We start from the raw sequence: 20,458 nt of genomic DNA on the forward strand, positions 1-20,458 counted from the left end.
CGATAGCAACAAGTTACAGTCAGAAGGGCACCAAGCAGCTCGATACTTGCAGCGCGCCCATCAAGCGCAAAGGACTCACAAAAAGAACACACACAGGATGACCATTAACTAACAACGGTAACAGCTCGACACTGGCGGCGCGCCACGCTGCTCAAACGTAACGAAGGACGCTCGAAAAGAAGGCACAGGTATACACAGGACGAGCGCGAACTAACAACTGCCCCAGTTACTTATATGTGTTTGAGCGGTGCACTACAACCCAACGCTCTTAGATATTTTTTTCTTCAAAAGTGTCGTGCGTGGAGTGGCCCCTCCGCATCTCCTGCCGCACGGTGGCTTTCGATGAATTGTTTACCCGGCGTTCCACATCGCGTGTGGGTACAAAAATAGGTACAAAAATAGGCCACATTTCAGTGCGTGTCTCAAGGGCAGTTTTCAAACAGAAGCAAAATGTAGGAGCATTGCTTTAAAAGCGCGCCCTGTGGGCAATCTCGCGGGTGATACTGCATACGCGGAAGCAGCTCCGAGATCTGCATACCGCCAGCGCTAAATGGTGTATATAAATAGCTCACTGTTAGTATTCTACACAACCAGTGGAGCGTGGCCGAGTTGTTTAAAGCGGCGCGCTGAGGATCGAGGGGTCACAGGTTCGTATGCCGGTGGCGGACTTTGAAAATGTTTTTTCTGTTTATTTTTCTTTGTTGGCTTTATCTATATATACATACATATACATATCCGGGACATGACGGCGACGGCAAAAACTAGCAGAGAGTGTCTATATAATTGCTATCGCAATAAAAGTCATGCAAGACAGGGAAACAGCATAAACTGTCACCATAATGAGCTTCTTTATTTTCATAGTAAACATGAAATGTTTAACAGTGACAAAAACAAACTTCGAGGGAGGGGATGCGCCCAGGCACGCAAAACGTATTGCTTGCTTTGGACAGCATGCATTGCAACGCGACACTTGTACAGTATGATGCCTTATGAGGGGGTATTTATACGAGCAGATGACACGCGCTGCAAGCCTAGTTAAAGCCACATTGGAAATATAACGCAATAACCGTCATTAAAAAGAAAAAAGATCGGAAATAAAATTTTGTGCAATAACCTCATCGGCGAGGCTCTTCGATAGTGTTGTGGCAGAACAAAAACATGCTGTGAAGAGATGTGCTTTTTAGTCATTTAAAAATACTGCTGCTCTGAAACAAATCTAAAAAGTTTTTGGCGGTCATTCACAATTGCTTGAGGTAAACAGAAAAAAAAAAGTTGGATATTCGACTGACAAGCAAAGCAAATATGACAATGCGGGTGCAAATACATTGGAACATCGCTGCAACATGTCACTTGGGCAACCTTCATGATATCTTATACGACTGAATTCTTTTCGACGGTACCCACTTTTAAAGATGGCAAATCTTGTCTCCACGATTTCAAACCAGCCTTCAATGATGCGTACCATTCTTTTATGTGTAAGCCATAAGCTCAATGTCTTCCTTCTTTTTACATATAGGGGCTAACTCATATAGTTTTAAGAAACAACAAAGCCAACTGCAAATAAGGAAAAATACAGTGGTTGCTGAGATATCGCATGCACTGGGAGCACATGCTATCTTCATCCACAGCCTCTAGCTTGGCAGTTGCTCACAAAACACTTCGTGTCAATCTGCCACGACAGTATTTAACCTTCTGACTAGCGGCCTTATATGTGCCTAAGAGCGAGTGCTAAATTTAAAAAAGAGGTTTCACAGTTGGAGATGCCCATGAAACAGCAGAATCAGTGCAACATGCGCAGCCCTCCAGACTGCGAGTGTAGTGAGTGAAACGAAGCACTTGTCGTCCTTCTATGTTACTGACGTTCTGCTGCGCTTCACGTCTGCTCACTGGCATCGAAAAATGTCGTTACGCAAGGATGGAAACCTCTCGGCAACATGCTGCTTCCATTTTATTGTTGCTCAGGGAGCAGCAATCGTGACATTCTGTACGCTGCTTCTGGGAAGCAAGTCGTCATTACACCCCCCATTCAAGACACAAACAGCCCACCCACAGTGTCTAAACCCCCGAAGAAACCCACAGCATGGCCACGTACGCTACAAATCAAGGCGCCTCGTTCGACACAGAAATTCGCAGCGCATTCATACGTTCCGGCGCCGACCGGTTCTGCCTCAGCTTCTCAAGCTTGGACCGCAGATCCGTGCCGGCCATTCGAACAGTCGACAGAAGTCGGCGAGCATCCTCATCGTCGCCTTCGTTGTCGTCTCTCCGGCTGAGGCCTACCCCCCTTCTCGATCCCGACCTGTCCTCGAATCCAAAATCGTCGCCGTAGCCACTGCCACCGAAGCTGTCGTCGGCTGGGTCGTAGTCGTCCCGCAAGCTCGGGTCATCCAGATCAACGTAGCGCGACCATCTGGGAGCTGGGAATCTGTCTTGTTCGTCGTCTCCATACTCGTCGACGTCTTCGTGTTCCTGCCTTCGAAAGAGGTTGGCCCGCCCACCGGACAGGCGGTCCCAGACGCTGCTGCCACTGACGCTGATGCTGAGGGAGCGGCTAAAGGTCTCCTCGTCCGACGTTGGCGAGTTGCCAGGCGTAGACCATGGCGTGGGGGGTGTCGGTGTGCCAAGGGCCCCAGGTCTGTTCCAGTGGAAATACAAAAATAATGATGCCAATATTAGTTTATTTTGTACCTATAAAACATTGTAATAACAGTCAAATAAAAACTCCAAAGGTGTTGCACAAAGTCGTCGAGAAAAGTGCATGAAGTTCCTTAGGTGCAGAAGGGTTGTAAGATAAACCTTCTTGTATATAGTATCGTCACATTTTCATGTGGAAAGAAAAAGAGAAGAGGGGAGATAAGACAGGAGGCAAGCATTCACACCTCTTCCATAGGAGCTCTTGTTTATATAGAAAAAGAATTTCACCAAATCGCATAGCATTTAGGCATGCAGTTAAGTGAGAGGAATACGATGAAAGCAATGTCTCCATTGTGCAAAGATGCGGCCTTTTATCCTAGGTCAATGCACAGAACATGTTTGAACACTGGAATATGCCTGCACGAACTGCCTATAAACATCACGCCAGCATCACACATTGCAATGGACAATAAATATACAGGGAGCGACTCTGCCGCGACTACTGCGCGAGCATTCTGCCCGGTCTCTTCAATGTTCATTCTTGCCAAATACTCTGAACTAAAATTTGCTTCGTGCAACCTCACTTTACTCAAACACGTTTTGTGACTAAGTTACTAGACACTGATAAGCAGTTTACCAGTGACGCGAGATGCAGTGTCAACTGTATTGCATAATTGCATAATTGTATTGCATAACTGGCCCTTTGTCTAAGCCCAAACCAGTGAATTTTACAAAAAACGACCCATAAAGGACACCAATAAATTGCGAAGCAAGGAAGTCTGCACTTACTATAACAGCACCAAATACAGTGGTACATGGATATAACAAATTACTGGATATGACAAGCGGATCAAAACTCTAGTTTGTCACATTTTATATCAACAAAAATTTTACTTGTACAATGCAGGACCAAGGATGGTACTAGAGGTATCTGAGCAAATATTTGTTCATTGATAGACCAAAGCATGTACCACAGTGTAGGTTTGCCCGAATACTTTCAATATCTGATAACACGCAATGCCAAGTGATGTATCCAGGATTTCAGTATCCTGGATCCGAAGTATTGGAAGCAAACAAATATACGATTGCTGACCTTTTCCCACGTCGTTGCTTCTCTTCCTCTTCGTCCGCATACATCCTCATGCGCATCCGTTTCACTGCACGCTGCCTGGCACCCAACAGCGAACGATCTCTGTCACTGTCATCTGGAATGTGTTAGCAGCTTCATACAGCAAAGCCACTGTGGTGACAACAGATCGGATAGCTCGGGAGATGCAAATTCGTAGTTGGCAGTTACTGGGGACTACCACTTAGTGCGTAGTTATGCCTGGAGTGTAGCACAATGGTGTTTTACTGTACCGAGGCCACTAAAAGCGGAACCACACGGCGTGATTTCAGGTGTGATTGGTGGGCTGTGCATGTCATTCTGATATGCACCCAACACAATCCATCACAAAATTACACCGCCACATTTTACTACTAGGAGTAAAAAAATAGCCTCACAAGGCACGTTGCGTGCATGTCAGCCAATCGGAGTTCAGAGTGCAGTCCAGTGGCATTTGGCTTCTACTAACTCCACCAGATGGCCCTGCCCTCTCCACATATCAGCGGAATCTTTGCTCAGCAGAGCCGGCGCATGCATTCAACGAAAACATGTTTGTAAACAAGCAGCGGCCACTCAGCATGCGGGAGGTACGTGGTCACAGTTTTGCACCAAATGCTGCTTGAAATGAAACTTCATAAATACACTTCAATAAAAATTTTAGCAGTCTAACTGCACAAAAATGTTTATTAACTTAAAGAGTATTATTTGCGCAAAACAAAGGCAATTCATGTCGTTGGGAGTTATGTTGTCCGGCAACCCGGAACGTGGCGCAGAAGCGCTGCTGCTAATTTTTTTTTTTGTTTTTGGTGCTCTCACGTCAATGGCAATGTGGACGTTCGCTATGCATCGCATTTTTCATGAGCGAAAAACGCACCATGCAGTTCCAGCTTACAGAAATTGTGCAAGAAAGCTAGATTCATGGTGTGACGTACGAATGGATGTACGGACACACCAAGAGGAAAAAGTGAACCATAAAGCTGGTGCTCTGAAACTAAAGGAAACACACGCACCTCCAGTGTCCATTGATCTGGCACTGCCCAAAGCAAACGAAGCACTTTTTGCCTCCCGCATTCTGCGCTTCCTGGAGTTGCTGATGAGGCCAGTCATTCCTATGAAACAATTGACAAGTTACTGTTGAAGTATCTTCAGTGGACACTGAGGCAACAGAGTTAACTAAGTGCACTATACGTACCTCCGTAATTAGGGTTCCCATACTTTTTGTAGTACTCACTGTGCTTCTCTGCTCCAGGCATCTTCTTGTCATCTGTTTGCAGAAAGGTTTTAAGCAAGATAAGTACTACTACTACTACTACTACTACTACTACTACTACTACTAATAATAATAATACGAATCAATTACAGTGAAATCTTGATATAACGAACTTCAGGGGACCGCGGAAAAATGTTCGTTATTCTGAAAGGTCGTTATAGTGAAAGCCCAAAAATTTACCATAACAATAGAATTTCAATAACGCAAATGTCCTACCTTTGCAACGGTACGTCCTTGAACTCGTTTCTCACAACAATGCACACGTGAACGTCAGACAAGGCACGTTTATTTGAAATAGTCCGTGATCGTTTTTTGACGGGCGCAGCACAAACTCTGCGTCACGAACGATTCTAGACCGTCCGCATTTTTATGCGCTGCTTCGGTCGCTGTTCCGCTTTTTTTTAATGAATATGCGGAGTTTCCTCAAGTAGTCCAACACATCTGCGGCCGACCCGGGCTCGTTGCGATCTTCGGGTGCTACCGTGACAACGTCGTCTATGTCATCGCTGCAATCCTTTAAGGCCCAACTGCATGCACGCGAGTTTTGAGCGACGGCCGACAGGATTTGCTGTCGCGGAGGCGGCGGAGGGCCATCCATCGCCGTCGATTGCCGCGTCGCAGGTTTCTCGAAAGCCAGAAAACATCGCTTGTCGCCCGGAAGTGAGCATGACGATATCCCGCAACATGGCAGCATCTCTGACCCTCGCTTCGGTTGCAATTTGCTCGTGATGCTTCCAATCGGCGCGTACTTCAAGGAATGCAAGTTATAAACTACTTTCCTTACAGACCCATCTCATGCGGAGAGCGAGGCAGCGACCGTATTTTGTCGTTAATTTTGATCGACGGTTCGTTTTGATGTTTCGGCAGCAGCTTGCTGCATTGGTGGTAGTAGCTTGCTGCAATGTCAACATCGTCGTCGTGTGAGGTAGCCCTTCTCCCTGCGAAGCAACGATGTGAGGCGCTGCAGCTTTTCTTAAACGTTCTATGATAGCAAGAGGAAACGTTGTCGAGATGCGCCTCGTGGTCTAACCCCAACATAACGCAGTTTGCAAAGTGCGACATAGCGTAGGCAGCGTACGCTTCCGGGCGCCCCATGGGATCACAGCAGATACTACTGTCGCGGTTAAACATAAGATTGCGAAAGAAGAAAGTCATGAAACGCTTTCATGGCATCCTTATCTCAAACAAGACAATAATAAATTTGGCATGTTGTCATTCATCTACTCTGTAATTCTTTTTCGTAATTTGCCTGCGTGCACGCAATATTTTTCAATCGAGCAACCGTGACAGTTTGTCGCGAACATGTGGGTGCTCCCGTCGCGACAGCGCGACGGAGCCCGTTTGTCGCAGTCGCCTTCGCTCGAAAGTCGCGCGCAATGCATGCAGTTAGGCCTTTACAAAACCTGATGCGTTGTCGCCTCCGCAACAGAGGGAAAAAAAAAGTTCTCCTGCCGCGCCATCTCAGGTTCTAGCGGGAGGGCGTCCGCTCTTCGCGCTGCGTCATCTGCTACCTTACAGCTCCGACTGCCATGACCGATACACTGAAATCTAAGAATCCTCGCATTTCTGGATATAAGTTCGTAGCACTGAGGTGTTGTTAAGATTACATGGGAATTAAATAACGATCGTTATTCTGAAATGTTCGTTATTCTGAAGTTCGTAGTAGTGAAATATTTTTACATTGAAACTATAAGCAGTCGGCACGGGATTTCTTAAAAGTTCGTTAATTTGAAATGTTCGTTGTAACGAGGTTTGACTGTACACACAGGAGACATTATGACAACGGTATTGCTCCTCATTGCTAGATGGTGCCATTACCTCCCTACAAACTCGTTAATAGTTTTGGCCCAACAGGAGGCACTGCTCAAGGCATGACATCCTCAGAAATCTGGCCAACAGCTGCCATACATACCAGTGTCAAAAACATCACCTTGGGCTCCCTGTTGCAAGCACTGGCATACTACTGTGCTTACTCAACCATACGAAGCCGACCACTTGCTGCCGGTGGGGAGCGAACCCACAACCTTAGCATTATGCGTGCTGTGCACTAGTACTAGATGTGCTACAGTAGTGCCCACACCCCCGTTTACTTCCTTGGATATTTTTGTGTATGTGTAACACTGGGAGTGTTAGCCAGTGCTACTAGTGGCCGTGGCAACTTCACCATCGGTTGCTTTTCACATTGTTAACGGCAAATAAAAACGCGACGCCTTGATCGATTCCCCTTCTTTCATTCATGCACATTCAAGTAATGTCTGCATCACGGATCTTTTACAAGAAGAATGTCTTAAACGAGGCAGACTTATGGCTACTATACGCAGACTCAATCTGTGACTCATGCTGCTATTCAGAGTAATACAGTAAAAGCTCGTTAATTCGACTCTCGTTAATTCGGAAAATCGGTTAATTCGGACACGTCATCTGGTCCCTGTAAATATACGCATCACTCTATGAGACTGGGCGCTCGTTATTTCGGACAGATTTGACCGCTAATCGGATAATTCGGCGACTTTCGGGCCGCTGGCGAGGCTCGAAAACGAAAAAAGAACAATTCGGAACAAAAGTGAAGCTCAAACGCAGCATCGCCATGGACATCAATTATTGACTTGGCTTGGATTGAGACTGGTTGAACGCCTTTTTTTCGCGTGTGGGTTTTGTTGCTTTGTTCCCGTTGGTGTGCTGCATCGTTGATCGCCGATTTATCGAGGAACGTTTCTGTACGGCTCCTTTAGCTTGATCGTTGCTGGTGTTTTTGTGCTGACTTCTCGTGCGACCGCACTCTCCGCCGACGGCAATGCCGGCGAAGCGGCCCAAGTACGAGGCCAAGGACTTCACCACCAAAGTAGAAATTTTGCGTGCTCTGAACAACGGGCTCTCCCGACAAGAAGTGATGAAGAGTGATGAAAGGGGATCCTTCAATCGGCGGCAAGAAGCAAGGAACGAGTAACCGTAATTTTATCCCCCAACGTGACGGGAACAGAGCGCTTGCCACTTCTCGTTATCGGAAAGGTTCAAAAGCCACGCTGCTTTAAGAACATCAACAATCTTCCCGTGAATTACCGTGCCAACCGAAAAGCGTGGATGACGGGTGAAAAAAACTCGTGCATTTATTGTGTTTATTTCGACCATTCGATAATTCGGACATTCGGTTAATTCGGACATTTCTTCCGGTCCCTAGAAATCCGAATTAACGAGCTTTTACTGTACAACCACTTACGACTCAGCTCAAACTATTGCGACAAGGTTTTGTGCAAGGGCTGCAATAACCAAAACAAAGCTTTTCATGCAAGTTAAAAAGCCTCGCATTTGACGTTTCAATAGACGCCATTTGGATCCGTAAAACGCGGGAGGCGAAAAAAGCAAGATGGCGGTACTTACACTTGTTCGAAAAGCGCAGGAGTAAGATCTTGGCCTTGGGGTGCGGCCTGATAGCTCGGCGCCATTCTCCGGGTGGCACTGGAACCCCAACTTCAGAGACGTCCAGTTCCTCGCGGTCTGCTGCAGTGTCCTTGGCAGCAGGTGGTTCGGACGGGCCCGCGTCATCTCCGAATTCGTCGTCCGACATGACCACAACTTCCTCGCATCCGTCACCCGCTCCGCCTGCTGTAGTTAAATGACCACACAGGAAAATCTCACCACCCTAAAGTAAGCTCATTAAAATAAAATACAACTCTAAAGATGAGGCAAGGTGCATTTTAGGACGAAATCGCCCTTGTCGGAAAGAACGTATTGGCCGTGAAACTTGAGCAGCAGTGAATCAAATGGTTGATGGGCTAAGCAGATTTGTATTCACATGGCGAGAATGAATGGCGCAGACCAGACAGACATAGGTGAAAAGTACTCTCAGAGGGCTTTTGCCTCAAAGTGTGGAGTATTATAAACTGAACAGAGAGAGGAAAGAGGTTTAATATTGTACTTTCTTGGTTTCTTTACCGGAATGAATGAAATGAGACACAGAGAGGAGATACAGGTGCCACAAGTGCTGGAACTGCAAATGAGACTGACTTGGCACAAGCAAGAACCACGAAATGTGAAATGCTATTGCATGCGTTCTGCTCATCCTCTGACTGATACTATACTATGTTTCTTTCTTAACGACACCAACAGAAGTAAGCACTAATGCAGTTATCACCGTCCTTTTTTCATGATAACATGCAGGCTCCAATTGCAGGCATGCAGGCTCCAATTTAAGCCTATGCAAGACTTGTCTGCAACAAGATGGCATTGATGCTTAAAAAATACGTTGAAGCGCACCAAAGACACAGACAATGGCGTTGTTTTGCCCACTTTCATTTTCTGTATCTTCGGTGCGCATCAAAGTAATTTTTAAACATGTCTGCGATCAAAAAGTGACCCGCACCGTCATATTTGAATATGATTGACAGGATGCCCTAGCCCCACTATAGCTTCCACATGTGCACAGTGGGCTCATGCTCTCAAAATTATAGCAGTGTGTGACACTCACTGTCACCTGACTCCTGGCGAATGATGTTTCCAGCCGTTGTCGTAGTCTGCTCAGGTCGATTCAGCGGGGACACGCAGCTTGGCGGGGCCTTGGCTTCCAGAGTGGGCGAATCGTGGTCTTCCCGGTTCTTGGGCTTGACCAGAAGTGGCCGGCTCAGCTCTTGCAGAGCACGGGCTGCGTCCTGGTTCTGAAGCCACACCACATTGCCTGAAACAATGTACAGGTGTACGATGTGATGTGAAAAGCATTGTTACATAAGCTTTGATATAAGTAGGGGTGTGCGAATATTCAAAATTTCGAATATTTTTCGAATAGTGTTTGCTATTCGATTCGATTCGCACTGGAATTTTACTATCCGAACTTCCCAAAAACAAATACAGTCAACGTCCGACTGAAAGCAACCCCTTCAAATTTTCAATATGCTTCACCTCATTACACTCTCGTATTGCGGCAAAGCTGCCTTTCACGCTCCGTTACGGTCGAATTTTGCCATGATACACGGAAGGGCGCGATAATACGGTACACAATGAAGAAGATGGACACGGGAGACCCGGCTATAGCAACTGAAAATTTTTTATTGAGGAAAGGAAATATTTATACTACTATGCAATCATACCTAACCCAACGAGTCGACACCAAAAAAACCTAAAAAGTTAAAATCTTGCGCTCAGCCTGCCTACGTCAAGTGACGTTCTAGATAGGCTGTCTCCCCCTCCTGCAAACTGATAGAGGGGTGACTGATGCAATGCAGCCCCTCCCTCTGGATGACGAAGGCCTCTACAATCTCCCTCTGCACGGAGCCCCCGTGCTTGTAGATCACTGTCGTCTGATCAAAAGCAGGCTTGCAGCTACCTTGATCACACCCCTTGCAGTGCAGCGCCAGATAGGTGAACGGCCTTCCTATTAATGAGCTGTTGTGCTCTCGCAGACGCACATTCAGGCATCTACCTGTTTGCCCGATATATGCCTTGCCGCACGACAGTGGTATTCTGTAGACAACACCACGTGCGCAAGGAACAAACTGCCTTCCCTGCTTGATGGCACATCCTCTTTTTTCACCCTGTTGTGGCTTGTCTATTTTCTTACTTACTGCTGGGCAGATGTGGCCCACCTTATTTTCTGCGGAGAACACGACATCAACCCCATATCGTGAAGCCACTCTCTTCATTCCGTGCGACAGCCAGTGGACATACGGGATTTTTGCCACTCTTTTTCTTTCCTGCGGTTCGTCTTTGTCTGGTGGGGTTACCGGCCGTTGCTTAAAGGATCTTTTGATTTTTTCGCAAGCCCCTGCTATGGCATTATCAGGAAACCCGGCGTCTTTCAGTCTTTTCACCTGCGCGAAAAAACTTGTCTGCATGAGATGTGGGCATGACCTGTCCAAAGCAGATCTTAGGCAAGTCAGCGCTATGCCATTCTTCACCAAGCGGGAGTGCCCTGAGCTGTAATCTAAGAGCGGCTTCGCTGTCCTAGGGGAAAACATCCAGCACACGTGTTTTTGTTCAAACGACAGCTGCAAATCCAAAAAACGCAGCTGCCCATTCTTCGGCACTTCGCACGTGAAAGTCAAGGACAGCGAAGCCGCTCCTAGATTACAGCTCAGGGCACTCCCGCTTGGTGAAGAATGGCATAGCGCTGACTTGCCTAAGATCTGCTTTGGACAGGTCATGCCCACATCTCATGCAGACAAGTTTTTTCGCGCAGGTGAAAAGACTGAAAGACGCCGGGTTTCCTGATAATGCCATAGCAGGGGCTTGCGAAAAAATCAAAAGATCCTTTAAGCAACGGCCGGTAACCCCACCAGACAAAGATGAACCGCAGGAAAGAAAAAGAGTGGCAAAAATCCCGTATGTCCACTGGCTGTCGCACGGAATGAAGAGAGTGGCTTCACGATATGGGGTTGATGTCGTGTTCTCCGCAGAAAATAAGGTGGGCCACATCTGCCCAGCAGTAAGTAAGAAAAATAGACAAGCCACAACAGGGTGAAAAAAGAGGATGTGCCATCAAGCACGGAAGGCAGTTTGTTCCTTGCGCACGTGGTGTTGTCTACAGAATACCACTGTCGTGCGGCAAGGCATATATCGGGCAAACAGGTAGATGCCTGAATGTGCGTCTGCGAGAGCACAACAGCTCATTAATAGGAAGGCCGTTCACCCATCTGGCGCTGCACTGCAAGGGGTGTGATCAAGGTAGCTGCAAGCCTGCTTTTGATCAGACGACAGTAATCTACAAGCACAGGGGCTCCGTGCAGAGGGAGATTGTAGAGGCCTTCGTCATCCAGAGGGAGGGGCTGCATTGCATCAGTCACCCCTCTATCAGTTTGCAGGAGGGGGTGACAGCCTATCTAGAACGTCACTTGACGTAGGCAGGCTGAGCGCAAGATTTTAACTTTTTAGGTTTTTTTGGTGTCGACTCGTTGGGTTAGGTATGATTGCATAGTAGTATAAATATTTCCTTCCTCAATAAAAAATTTTCAGTTGCTAGTAGCGCGTCGTCCCGTGTCCATCTTCTTCATTGTGTACCGTATTATCGCGCCCTTCCGTGTATCATGAACCAACACCAACTCGCCCAACTTTTTACCTTACTGAATTTTGCCAAGACACAGTCAACGTCCGATTGGAAGTGGTCCCTAGATTTTCAATATGCTTTACCTCATCACACCCCGGTATTGCTTCAAAGCTGCCCTTCAAGCTCCGTTACGGTCGAATTTTGCCAAGACACAGTCAACGTCCGATTGGAAGTGGTCCCTAGATTTTCAATATGCTTCACCTCATCACACCTTCGTATTGCGGCAAAGCTGCCTTTTAAGCTCCGCTACGGTCGCAAATGTATTACCTCAAAAAAAAACGCTGGTTCCAACATGGAGATGAAAGATGTGGTAGAGTTGGGGGCTCAATTAATGCATTTCTGGGCCTGAAATTTGGGCAGGAAGTCAGAAAACTCGGACGCCGAAGCTTTTTAGCATCCAAAATTTCAGATGTTCTTATATATCGACGTCTACGAGGCAGATTTGGAACTCCGGACTTGAAGGGAGCACACCCTTGACCGCCACATCAGTTGGGCTTCCACAGAAGTTGAAAGAGGAGAGGCTGAGGAAATGGCATCTTTGCCTATCACGTGTAAAGTGTTGTCGGCAACACTTTGGTTGCACCAAATCATGTACATAAATACAATTAGGCCTCTACATTGCCTCATTCTTGATAAGACAATTATGAAACACCACCCCGCCAGCGCTTCATCAACCTAGCAAAAAGAAACTTTCATGTTGCTGTGTCATAAGAATATGCTTAGGAATCCTCTCCAACTTTTTTTTTCTGCAATTTTGCTTCGAAGTATTCGAGAAATATTCGATTTGATTTGCACTCACACTTCAATATTTGAATTCGCTTCGCACCCAAAATTTTGCTATTCGCACAGCTCTAGTTATAAGCATTTGCTCCATTGGATGTAATTTCAACACTGTTTACTTCCCGCTCCTCCTCTTATGTACTGCCCTGTTAAGGGTCCTCAAGGGTATATAAATAAATGATGACGATCATCATCATCAGAGTCGCACCTAGCTTGACATGCCAGTGTGGCAGCTGCGTTATTTACTGAAACGCTACTATCACTAAAAGACAAAAACTTTCATTTGTTCATTCGTTTATGCCGTAAGCCTATGTGTGGCTATGACTCGGGCAGATGCATGGTTATCAGTACAGTCAATATTAACCCAGGCATGCATAGATATAGGGGAGATGTCCTGGCCCCACGCCTTTGAAGTTTGAGTATGCAAAGCCGTGCAGCTTACGGCACATGACGAGCTCACGAAGCTCCATCTCTTGTGTTACTGTGTCGCTAAAATGCTCATTGGGATGCAAATAAGTTTATTATTAGTACTAATAGTGATCATAAGCATGCAATTATTGCCTTCATCAATTATCATCCCCCACTTGAAAAAAAATGGACCTGCACCTGCATCCATGGGAGAAAAATATTATGCTATAGTAACAAAAGAAGACATAAGTTTAAAAAACTATAAAAACGGTGGAACTCACAAGCATAGTCATTTATCCAGTCGACAGATGTAGGGCCGTAGTCTTTGAAATACTCCATCACGTCTTCAGTGGCCATGTCGGTCACGCCCCTGACATGCACAGCATTCAGTCGTGTTCCTGGACAAATGATAGTAACGAAAAAAGTAAGAAGCGAGGCTCCCTGTAGAAAACCACTGACAAAGTGTTGAGTTTGTGACTTACTTAACCCATAATTTAACAGAAAAGAGTTTTTTTACAAGGCAACTGAGAAAACAAGCGATAAATATATGTTTTTTTTTACAACAAAACGGTAAAATTCAGTTACAAAGTGGGATACACTTCATAGGCAATATTAGTTAACCAGATGTTGACATTAGCTATTGTTTTGGCCAAACTTGCAACCTTTGAATAGCAATGATAAAATTAGGGGATATAAAATAGAGGATTAGGGGACACAACGTTAATGAGAACTAACAGACAATCAAGCCAAGAAAAAGTATAGGGGATGTTACTTGTAGTAATTAAAATAAAGGTGAGAAGAAACCAAAGTGGAAGAAAAGACGACGTGCCACCAGCAGGGACGAACCTGCAACCTTTGAATAAAGCAGGCAGAGCACTGGATGCATTATATTGCTGCAACGACTGCTTTCAATAAGCTTTTCAACAAGAGGATCAGCGAGCCGCTATGTAAGCGTCTATAATGTCTCGTGCCTGCGCGCGCTTCTTGTGGCACCGCGGCGCTCCTCGTGCACGGGCTCGAGACAGTGGGCTGATCGGAGAGGCGACGAAGAAGTGTGTTCGGGGAAGAGACACTTGTGTGGAACGCTTTAGCGGACTCTTTCATTTATTTCACCTACTTTTCTGGGCACAAGTTCGCCCATAATAAAACCAGTGTTTGTGTGACCCCTCTTGGAATACGTTACAATATGAAGGTTGCAGGTTCGGTCCCTGCTGGCGGCAAGTTGTCTTTTCATGCACATTACTTTCTTTCACACTTATATTGTAATTCCTACAAATAACATTCCCTATGCTTTCCTTGGCTTGATTGTCTGTTAGTTCCTATTAACATTGACCAAAAATTATTTGACAAGGAGTGTGTAGTGACAAGGAGGAGTAGATAACATCAGTGTCTTGCAGACATATCTTAATGGCTCTTGAGTCTGTTCTTGGCCTCTGTAACAAACAAGGCTGAGCTGGGTTATTGCCACAAGATGCAACTTTATGGTAATTTTTATGTTTCTGACATCTTGATGCCCAAACCTGTGGCATCCCTGTCTACAGCAATTGTTCAACTGCATAACGAACTAGCTTAGAGACACACCTTAAAGAATTATGCAGTGAAAAATTGTCTAACAACGAATGTTGGTGCAATTGACTGCCACAACAAGAGAACTTGTCATAAGGGCAGCAACTGCTGCGGCACATATGGGTACATGATCAATGAGGTCGGTTCACTTAACGGCTAACAAAATTGAGAACATGTGTCTTAGATTAAAGGGGTACTGACACCGATCTTCGAAGCTGAGTTTACTCTGCCATACAAATCTCCTGTATACAGAGACGGTTCTGAGCAAGTTTGAAGCTCAGTAAATGCTGATAAGGTATTTTATTTTGATTTAAAAGGCAATATTCGCAAGGCTGACATACTGACATCGATGCTAGCGTGTCGTCAGGCCACAGTACAAATTCTGGTGACTTCACGCATAAGTACGGCTAGTTGCGATGACGTCAGGCAGCAAAAAAGTACAAAATGGCCACTTGTGCGTCACCAACGGAGCTACAAAGCAGAGCGGCCGTGGAAACGTCACGATATTTGTGCGAGCATGTGACGAGAAGCTCATACCGTGTCGTGACATCAGGGTACAGTAGGAACCAAAAGTAGCTTTTAATAAAATTAAGTTTTCAGGGTGCACTCATGCATATCAGCTCATTTTGTAGGCTCTTGAGGGCCTTTGATTTGATGCAAAAAAAAAAAAAGGCAATGCAATATTTCCATGTCGTACCCCTTTAACGCTCAAGAAAGCACAGCAACAAACTGTCCCACCTCCTGGGCGCCTAGGGTCAACGCCAAGGCTCCGGTACAGCTCTGCATACTGGACCATGTATGCTTCAGGGTCATCCACGTCGTCGGCTGCCATTTCCTGGTAAGGAATGAAAACAGTCGCCATGAGTGACTTCCTTCAAGCCATCAAATGTTGAAGGTCATTCAAGCTTTCCATTACGTTTACATGAACAACCCTAACGGCTCGAGTGTCGTACAAAGGGTACTAAATACCAGTGTCAGGCGGAAATCCACTTCTGAGCTAAACTGAAAGCTTTCAACATTGAAAAGATACACAATGCACGCATAATGCTCATGCAACACGGACTTTCAAGAACAAGAGCAAAATTAAATTTCTTCAGCAGTCATTAACTCCGAGCCAGATTTGAACATAAATTTGGATGTTTAGCAATATAGGCATGCTTGTTCAAATAGATAATTTCTAAGCGGTTCCACTGTGCGGTAATGAGACATCTGGCAAAGGCAGAACGGAAAGGGGTGGAAAGCCAGCGTTGCAGACAAGTAGTAACCCGCCACGGTGGTCTAGTGGTTATGGTGCTCGACTGCTGACCCGAAGGTCGCGGGATTGAATCCCGGCCGCATTTTCGGTGGAGGCGAAAATGCTTGAGGCTCGTGTACTTAGATTTAGGTGCATGTCAAACAACCCCAGGTGGTCGAAATTTACGAAGCATTCCACTACGGCGTCCCTCATAATCATATCGCGATTTTGGGACGTAAAACCCCAACAATTATTAATAGTCAAGTAGTAGGTCTTCCACATCCCAACATAATAACGTTTTAACAACTATCGCATGGATAGGCTCTACGCAAGGCGCTCACGCGTTGAACACTGCAACAAGATATCGATCACGCGAAACACATTTGGAACATTCAAATGACAAAATCACGTCTCGGTAACCGTGGCATATTAAAATGGATGTATCCTCTTAAAGCAATCAATAATGCACGTCTCTAATCCGTGCCGATCGGCAAGTTGAGCCCCAAACAGAACACAAAAGATAAGTGAAACTGATTTTGCGGTAGCTTTCGCCGTACCGAGTATTCCTGCCGTTCCAACGCTTTTCGAGAACATACAAGCGATCTCCCATCGGTGTTAATGTATTGCGCAATTGAGATCGTGCGAAGTAAACGCCTATAATAAAGCTCTCAGGTAGCAGCAACGGCCGGTGTTTGATAACGCAGATATAAGTGGACGCCAAGATGAAAAATAAAGACGCGTAAATTAACAGAATTAAGAATCGCAAGAAGTGGCGAGCACGGTCGAGCAGCGGAGGAGCCCATGCGGCGGTGGTCTTGCGCAAATCGCGAAGGATTATAGCGCGGCTCGAACGAAAGTAGAGAAGCAAGGGGTTCTCGCATGCTCGTTAAAACTTACAAATGTCGCGAATGGATCGTGATCGAAAAGTTGCTTAAGTAAACTGCACTCACTGTCTCGCTACAGCACATATGGAACAGTGTTCTCGCGCACCACCGTGGGCCACAGGTTGCAAGCCGAAAGCGAACTGCTTAAGCTCGGTTCGCGCTGCGCGGGGGGGAAAACGAGAAAAAGGCCTAATCTTTTACGAATCGGAATCTCAGAAAACGAAAGTACTACTACTCACGTCTGAACTTTTGCGAGCGCGGTCGGCGATTCGTGCGGGCACGATGACCTGCGGTGGCGGCGGCTCGGTGATGTCGGCTCCTCTCTCCGTCTTCGTGTTCTCGTCTAAGTCCATGCAGTCATCATTGTCAGTTTCCAGTAAGGTGTTGCTGTCCACGGCAACCTTGAGGTTGGGAAGCTCGCGCTCGAGCAGGAAATCGGCCATTTTTCTTCTTTCTCTTTCGGCTGTATCGATGATCAACGTGCGGCAGCTACCCCCCGTGCGGCTACGACCGTAGAGGAGGTGGGGGAATCAACTACCAACTAGGCAAAGCTGGGAAGTCACACCGGGCTCGCTTTGCTCGAGTAAAGCCGCAACATGGCCGCTTGCTAGCGATGGTGCGAAGGCACTCCGTGAGAGCGCTCAATTTTGTCTAATTCAGGCCGGTTAAGGCAGCGTGCGATCGTACGGAAAGATGCGAAGAGGCCCGCAAAAACGCACGGAAACATGCACGGAAACAAACAACAGACGCCAGCTTGATTTGTCGATGGCGATGGTGCTGAAGGAGTACAATAAAGAATACTGAAACAACCAAAAAAATTGTGCTTTCTATCCCGTTCTGATGCTTCACACTATATTTAATAAAAGTTATGTTGAAAATAGTTGGTCTTTTTAACTTTAATGCAAAATGTTTAGCCTTGGAGATTTCCAACGTTGCGTGTTGCCAGTCTTAAAGTTCATTATAAAAGCATAGTTTCATACCATTTATAGTATACAACTCTATGTTATAAAGCTTGTGGTTGGAGTTGTTGTTCGTGAGCTTTCTGCAAAAAAACAAGAAAAAAAAACAAGTAGGAGAGAGCGTACACTCCTCCCACTTAGCGCGCTTATTACTGCGTACTCTCTCGCTCACTTTCCTCCATCGCGCGCTTTTTACTGTTGTTGCGTAACTTATCACGGTTAGCGCGACTTGGGAAGGCGTGTGGTACTTGCTTCAGTTGCGAGCTCTTCTCGACGACTCAAAGCCCAAAATGCCAACTCTCACGATCAACACGAACGTCCCCGCGTGCAACATTCCGAACGACTTTCTGAAGACGACAGCCAACGTTGTGGCGGACTCCTTGGGGAAACCTCTTTCGGTATGATATGCAACGAAACGCCGGTCGAACGTTTTAACCGATTTTTCAACCTTCATTTATCGACCGTTTCTTACTTTTCGTTCCCCCGTTACTCCCCGCGTCTCAATCAATACTACTTGGGTTAAACGCGCTGTTTTTTTCGTTTCTGAAACCATTCAAGTACGGTGGCGTTTCGAGTTTTCGTAAATTGATTAGCGTATGCTCTCGAAGCATCATCGAGCGGAATATAAAAAGCCTCTAAAGTCGATAGCCTGTGGGGGACGTCTGACATCTTAATTCATGCGTGTTTTTTCATAATGAGAAAGATCCAAAGCATTGGAGACATCTGCTCGTCGAGATTGCCATGGTGTCGACCACACCTGTTATCGCACTGAGTTGCTAGGCTCTTGAGATCTCAGGGAAGTCGTTCTTCTTAATTCTGTGTGACGATCGCTCTAAGTACAATAACATCATTTCGGTAAACAGCTGTAAGTGGTGGTGAGTGAGTGAGTACGAACTTTATTCAGGTCCTGAGGTGAAAGAAAGCGGTGCCGAAGGCCCCGCCAATCAATCCGGCGGCTCCATCCAGGTCGGGGCCGGTAGACAGAGTCCTTCGGCGACGGCCCGGGCCCTCTGGACAGCCTTGAGCTGAGCTATGAGCTCTGTGCTTTGAAGCGCTGAGTCCCATGAGGACTGGTCAGAAAAGTCTGTACCCGCGTTGGCAGGGCACAGCCAGAGCATGTGCTCGAAATTGTTGTATTCGTGGCCACAGTGCGAGCATACAGCAGGAAAGTCAGGATTGATCTTGCTTAGTGTCGTCGGTGTTATGTATGTTCGAGTCTGCAACTGTCTGTAAATGATTGCTTGTGCTCTGTTGAGCTTTGTGTGAGGAGGATGAAAAGTTCGACGTCCTAACCTATGATAACCTAGAAGTCCCAGTAAAGTAATAGTTTATAATTGGCAGTAGCGTAGCCAGAAATTTTTTCTTGGGGAGGGGGGGGGGGGGGGCGGTTCAGTCATACTTAATGTGTGTTCGTGCGTGTATATATACGCATGCAAAATTGAAAAATTCCGAAAGAGGAGGGGGGTTGAACCCCCCATCCCCTAACCCCCTAGCTACGCTAGTGATAATTGGTACCCAGCAGGCCTCGGGTTTCCTAAAGATAGCGTGCATACCCAATAGTGGCTTGCGTTTGGATGTGTTTGCACGGACAAAGCCGTGCCCCTTTCTAAACCTGTAGAATGATATTTTTTCGGTGTAATACTGCGCCAAGTGCTGTTTATCATGCGGTTTACGACCATATATACTCATTGGAATTACCATACATTGGTTGCAGTTGCCCTGTCACTGATGAAAGTTGGGATTGCCTTCGCTTATGGCTGTCATGAATGTGGGTTTTCTTATTTCAGTATGTTGTGGTCCACATCAGTCCTGATCAAATGCTGTCGTTTGGAGGCACTGACGAGCCTTGTGCCATTGCAAACCTGTACAGCATTGGCTGCCTCTCTCCGAAGGAGAACAAGAAGCATTCAGCTGCTCTGTTTGAGCACATTGAAAAGACATTGGGCATCAAAGGCAACAGGTACTCATTACATGTAACGAGAAAGATTCGATCCTATTTTCTTCCAAAATTTGCAGTGCACAAATGATCGTGTCAATATACAAATGATCTGTGAAACAGTGAATTAAGACAATGAAATCAGATGACCAAGGTGCCTCTCGTTTTCGTGCATTGCTTCAGCATGTCAGCAAGATAGATGCAATGCACAGTTGCTACATGATAGCTCTTATAATTCTATTTCTTGTGACCCTCGGACCTTTGTCTATATTGCACTCTCAAGTGCTTTATACCCTATTCTAAATCTACAGATTACTACAAAATCAGTTGTGCTGCTTGTTCTCGATAACTCTGTTTGGGAATGCACCATGACACAGTTTTTTTATTGCAGGATGTACATCAACTACTTCGACATGCCAGCGACAAATGTCGGCTACAGCGGCAAAACATTTGCTGGATGATGCGACAAGATCCTGCTTGCGGCAGCTGGGAGAGCTGTCTGCATTTGGAGTTCAATAAACATTCACTTTCCGTTATGTGTGTTGATTTTCCAGCAGAAGCGCTAGCGCTGTACATGGCATCAAATGAGTTGACTGCCGCATCGGCTTTGGTGAAGGAATGGGTGTAAGAATTCTGTGTTTGCAGTTGG

At 46.1% G+C, this 20,458-nt stretch overlaps 2 protein-coding genes across 2 annotated transcripts; one reads left to right on the plus strand and one right to left on the minus strand.

Moving 5' to 3' along the window:
- Positions 1 to 824: 824 nt before the first annotated feature.
- On the minus strand, positions 825 to 17,679 carry LOC119389635 (nuclear cap-binding protein subunit 3). Its single transcript, XM_037656990.1, has 9 exons — positions 17,154 to 17,679; positions 15,535 to 15,631; positions 13,512 to 13,628; positions 9,475 to 9,681; positions 8,388 to 8,612; positions 4,932 to 5,003; positions 4,750 to 4,848; positions 3,728 to 3,839; positions 825 to 2,635 (listed from the first exon to the last, which is right to left on the minus strand). The coding sequence occupies exons 1-9, from the start codon at positions 17,355 to 17,357 to the stop codon at positions 2,101 to 2,103; spliced, it is 1,668 nt and encodes a 555-aa protein (XP_037512918.1). The 5' UTR covers positions 17,358 to 17,679; the 3' UTR covers positions 825 to 2,100.
- A 362-nt stretch (positions 17,680 to 18,041) lies between these two features.
- Positions 18,042 to 20,345, plus strand: LOC119389636 (macrophage migration inhibitory factor homolog). The gene is made up of 3 exons (XM_037656991.2): positions 18,042 to 18,271; positions 19,661 to 19,833; positions 20,201 to 20,345. Exons 1-3 carry the CDS (start codon positions 18,164 to 18,166, stop codon positions 20,268 to 20,270), a joined length of 351 nt encoding a protein of 116 aa, XP_037512919.1. The 5' UTR covers positions 18,042 to 18,163; the 3' UTR covers positions 20,271 to 20,345.
- Positions 20,346 to 20,458: the final 113 nt, after the last annotated feature.

Source organism: Rhipicephalus sanguineus, chromosome 4, assembly GCF_013339695.2.
Source record: "Rhipicephalus sanguineus isolate Rsan-2018 chromosome 4, BIME_Rsan_1.4, whole genome shotgun sequence".
Taxonomy (NCBI): Eukaryota; Metazoa; Arthropoda; class Arachnida; order Ixodida; family Ixodidae; genus Rhipicephalus; species Rhipicephalus sanguineus.

Excerpts from the sequence above, each read along its gene's own strand:
- LOC119389636 (XM_037656991.2), top strand. The coding sequence starts at position 18,164 with ATGCCAACTCTCACGATCAACACGAACGTCCCCGCGTGCAACATTCCG. Across the intron at positions 18,272-19,660 it reads CCTTGGGGAAACCTCTTTCG|TATGTTGTGGTCCACATCAG; the intron begins GTATGATATGCA and ends TTCTTATTTCAG. Across the intron at positions 19,834-20,200 it reads TTGGGCATCAAAGGCAACAG|GATGTACATCAACTACTTCG; the intron begins GTACTCATTACA and ends TTTTTATTGCAG.
- LOC119389635 (XM_037656990.1), bottom strand. The coding sequence starts at position 17,357 with ATGGCCGATTTCCTGCTCGAGCGCGAGCTTCCCAACCTCAAGGTTGCC. Across the intron at positions 8,613-9,474 it reads TCGCCAGGAGTCAGGTGACA|CAGGCGGAGCGGGTGACGGA; the intron begins GTGAGTGTCACA and ends ATTTAACTACAG. Across the intron at positions 3,840-4,749 it reads CAGATCAATGGACACTGGAG|ATGACAGTGACAGAGATCGT; the intron begins GTGCGTGTGTTT and ends AACACATTCCAG.